Source organism: Lolium rigidum, chromosome 7 (genome assembly GCF_022539505.1).
Source record: "Lolium rigidum isolate FL_2022 chromosome 7, APGP_CSIRO_Lrig_0.1, whole genome shotgun sequence".
Classification (NCBI taxonomy): Eukaryota; Viridiplantae; Streptophyta; class Magnoliopsida; order Poales; family Poaceae; genus Lolium; species Lolium rigidum.
The window spans coordinates 82349077-82350372 of NC_061514.1; the positions used below are offsets into that span (position 1 = coordinate 82349077).

Here is a 1296-nt window from a genome sequence, read left to right on the forward strand (position 1 = left end):
CATTCTGAGCACATCCACGCATGTACCGATGCGCGACCTCTAAACCCGCGCACAATACTATACTTCCTGCACGGAGAGCAGATAATTTTACGGGTGCCGATGACTTTGTTGTTGGGACACCAAGAGCAACGACACAAAATCTCGCACCGTCCTGCAGGCTGCAGGTGCAGGGCTCCTGGCTACATTGTCATTGTAGATCTCAAGAAGAACCGCACTATTGTTTCAGACCTGGAAATGTTTTTGGTGAATTTGAAATTGGTCTCACGGGCTTCTCAGCCCCTACATAAACCCGCGCCATACTCGTAGCAAGTCGTATATCACCGTCTCAAGTGCATCCCTGGGATCAGAAGCTCACATACTCCAAGCAAGCGAAAGCAAATGGCTCCGATCTCTCGCCGTATGGTTGCCTCCGCCCTCTTCGTCCTGCTCCTACTCGCCGCCACAGGTGATAAAGGTCTTCTTATTTTGTGAAGTGCTAGTAGATCAGATGTTCAGATATGCCGTGAATCTAGTGAACACTACATGATTTGCTTGTGACTTGCAGAGATGGGGACGACGAGGGTGGCGGAGGCGAGACACAGGCACAGGCACTGCGAGTCTCAGAGCCACAGGTTCCGTGGAGCGTGCTGGAGTGACAGCAACTGCGCGCACGTCTGCAACACGGAGGGCTTCCCCTCGGGCAACTGCAAGTTCCACGGCTTCGAGAGCAAGTGCTTTTGCAAGAAACCATGCTCCACATGACCCATCAGCTAGCCTAGTTAGCCGCGCACCGAGAACGCCGTCGATCGTGTCTTTCAACTTTTTTCCCATGTTCGTGTTTCTCTATCGCTTCTCCCGTGTTCATGTTCGTTTACCGAGCTAGCCTAGTTTTCTACTTCTTTCCATAGTGTTGTGTAACTCCTTCGGGTGGTTAGTTTTGCAAGTTTTTTTTACATGGTTTGTTTCTTAAGTTGTTTTGGTGGAGAAATAAAAGTGATCGTTGGTCCTACAGTCGGAAAGTAAACTACCCTCGTATTTGGGTGTCTATCAAGTAGTACTACAAACTATCTCTACCATTTATTTCACCAAGATCTGAAAGTTTTACACATCACCCCCTTCAGGTACATACATTCATGTTCAGAAAGGCACACATATTTTGCAAAATAGACTCTCAACTTCTTCGCCATCTCACTATCGACCGTGTTACATATCTACTATGGTTAAGATGCATTTTGTACACTCGTACATTATTACTTTCTCAAATATTAGTCACAATTTCTTGCACTATACACATAATTACATTAGATTCCATCAAAA

The 1296-nt window shown here is 46.6% G+C and overlaps 1 protein-coding gene across 1 annotated transcript; it reads left to right on the forward strand.

Moving 5' to 3' along the window:
* Positions 1-356: 356 nt before the first annotated feature.
* On the forward strand, positions 357-870 carry LOC124674201 (defensin-like protein CAL1). Its single transcript, XM_047210240.1, has 2 exons — positions 357-445; positions 545-870. The coding sequence occupies exons 1-2, from the start codon at positions 379-381 to the stop codon at positions 739-741; spliced, it is 264 nt and encodes an 87-aa protein (XP_047066196.1). The 5' UTR covers positions 357-378; the 3' UTR covers positions 742-870.
* Positions 871-1296: the final 426 nt, after the last annotated feature.

Excerpts from the sequence above, each read along its gene's own strand:
- LOC124674201 (XM_047210240.1), top strand. The coding sequence starts at position 379 with ATGGCTCCGATCTCTCGCCGTATGGTTGCCTCCGCCCTCTTCGTCCTG. Across the intron at positions 446-544 it reads GCTCCTACTCGCCGCCACAG|AGATGGGGACGACGAGGGTG; the intron begins GTGATAAAGGTC and ends TGTGACTTGCAG.